At 60.7% G+C, this 2,089-nt stretch overlaps 1 gene segment (V, D, J or C); it reads right to left on the reverse strand.

Annotated features, from left to right (window-relative positions):
- Nucleotides 1-472: 472 nt before the first annotated feature.
- LOC130587908 (T cell receptor alpha variable 4-like) lies at nucleotides 473-1,688 on the reverse strand (the record flags this gene model as incomplete). The annotated part of the segment is given in 2 exon segments: nucleotides 473-944; nucleotides 1,394-1,688. Coding segments are annotated over 2 exon segments (548 nt in total), but the record flags the coding sequence as incomplete, so codon positions are not given.
- Nucleotides 1,689-2,089: the final 401 nt, after the last annotated feature.

The raw sequence follows: 2,089 nt of genomic DNA on the forward strand, positions 1-2,089 counted from the left end.
GGCACAATGAGCGGCACAAGGGCTTTTAGATTGCCCGGGACATGACACAGCTGTGTCCCATTCCACACAGCACCGACACTGCATCGGAAGCAAATCCACACCGAGTGCGGTTGGCAGCACACGGGCAGCAGATTCCCGAGCCYCTCTCCGTGCCCACAAGGCAAAGCACCTTGTTTGTCCCCTGCAGCACAACTGAGAGCGCGTGTGTCACGGCTGGGGCAGAGGGGACAGGGGGCTGCCAGCCGTGCTGAGACCCCACCCATGTTGTTTATCCTGAGTTGAACTGAGCATCCAAGCGGGAGCGAACCCGTCCCTGTTGGTCCTGAAATCAGCACCAGCGGAGCGTGAGCTTTGGAGGGTCAGTAAAGGGAGGGCTCAGGAGACAGGGGCGGCATTTCAGCGCCTCTTCCCTGGACACATCTGTATGGGGCGGGGGCCGGCAGCGCTCAGCTTCCCTTGGGCTCCTGCTGACCTTGGGAAGCTGTTGCTCGGGGCTTTTCCCCGACCGCTGGCGAGCGGAGCGGCAGCGCCCCCTGTTGTCCCCTGTTGTCCCCTGTTGTCCCCTGTTGTCCCCTGTTGTCCCCTGTTGTCTCCTGCTGTCCCCGCCCACGGCGGTTCGTGCTCGGCCGCAGCCGCGGCTCCTGTGCCCGTGTCACCCAGCGCGCAGTAATACACGGCCGCGTCCCCGCGCCGGGGCCGAGCGAGGTACAGAGCGCTGGATTTGCGATCTTCCGACACCCACAGATGGCCCTCACTGTCCGGCAGCCCTCTGAGTCCTTTGTGAGCGCTCATGAGGAATTCGTGGCCCTGGCCCGGGAGCAGTCGGTACCAGTGGATGTAGTCATTAGTTTGGATATTTCGGTGTGAGCAGCTGATGTTGATGCCGGTGCCCTCGGTGGTCTCCAGCCGCGGCTGTTGCTCTATCTGGGCTCGGGCCACAGCCACTGTAGGAGAGAAAATAAGAATCACTTTTCTTYCACAGAAAGTGCCGAGGAGGGAGAGAAGGGAGAGGAGGGCTCATGAGAGTTGATGCGGATATGTTCTGAGAATAAATCAGGCAGATATTATGGCTATGAGAGTGATTTGTTGGGGACAAGAATCTATGAGGGATGTTTCGCTGGACGATCAAAATTATTACGAGGAAAAAAGGAATGAGGAAAATTGACTGGCTGAGAGGAATGGGGGCATGGAAGGATGGAAGAAAATTTGGATTAATAAGGGAAATTGGGAGAGGATGTTTTTACTGATGGAGAAATATATGACGACAGATGAAGGGACAGAGAGTAAATCTGAACCGGGAAGGAGCAGGAATGTAACAGATGAATCTTGCTTCCCAGATCCAGTGTTACATAGCCCCCGACCCGGCTGCCCCGCCGCTGTCACCCCCGCGCACCGAGCAGCACCGCGGCCAGCGCCGCCAGCCCCGCGCCCCGACCCCGCCGCATCCCGCCGCTCCGCCGCCCGAGCATCGCTGTCCCCGCCAGCCCCGGCTCTCTGCTCCGGCCGTGCCGCCTCCTCTCCCACTCCTCCACTCCTATGGGCTCTCCTCTCCGCCCCCGCCAGCTCCACCCCGGGGCTGAGCCCTGCGCCCGCGATGCTCAGGATCTCGCCGAGTCCCAGCAGGGAACGGAGGGGAGGCGATCGCGGTGGGGGTGGGTCRGGTCTCTGCACAGCGGAGGCCGCGGGGCCGGGGTGGGTAACGGGGAAATCAAGATTGGCAGGTCCTGCGCTCCCATATTCTGTTCTCCCACAACACCGCTTTGTTCTCACGTGGGGACTCCTGAATTGTCCTTCAGGGCACGTGTTTGTGAGAACGGAGAAGGGGCACGAGAGGCAGAGGAGCCCGCGGGGCTCAGCAGTTCCTGTGGGGACACAGCCCGGTTGGGGTTTTGCCAGGGACTCTGGCACCAGACCGCCCTTGAGGCAGTGCAGGGGAGAAGTGCCTTCCCCAGAGGAARCACGGACATGGCACGRCCTCTCCCAGCTGCTTTGGAGTGAAGGAGATGCAGCCCGGATTCACAGAGAGCAGGGGTAACACAGGTGGAAGGTCAGCAATGAGAAGGCAGTGTGCTCACAGGACAGAGATGGA

Source organism: Malurus melanocephalus, unplaced genomic scaffold (assembly GCF_030028575.1).
Source record: "Malurus melanocephalus ecotype Western Australia unplaced genomic scaffold, MMel_1.1 scaffold_2680, whole genome shotgun sequence".
Classification (NCBI taxonomy): domain Eukaryota; kingdom Metazoa; phylum Chordata; class Aves; order Passeriformes; family Maluridae; genus Malurus; species Malurus melanocephalus.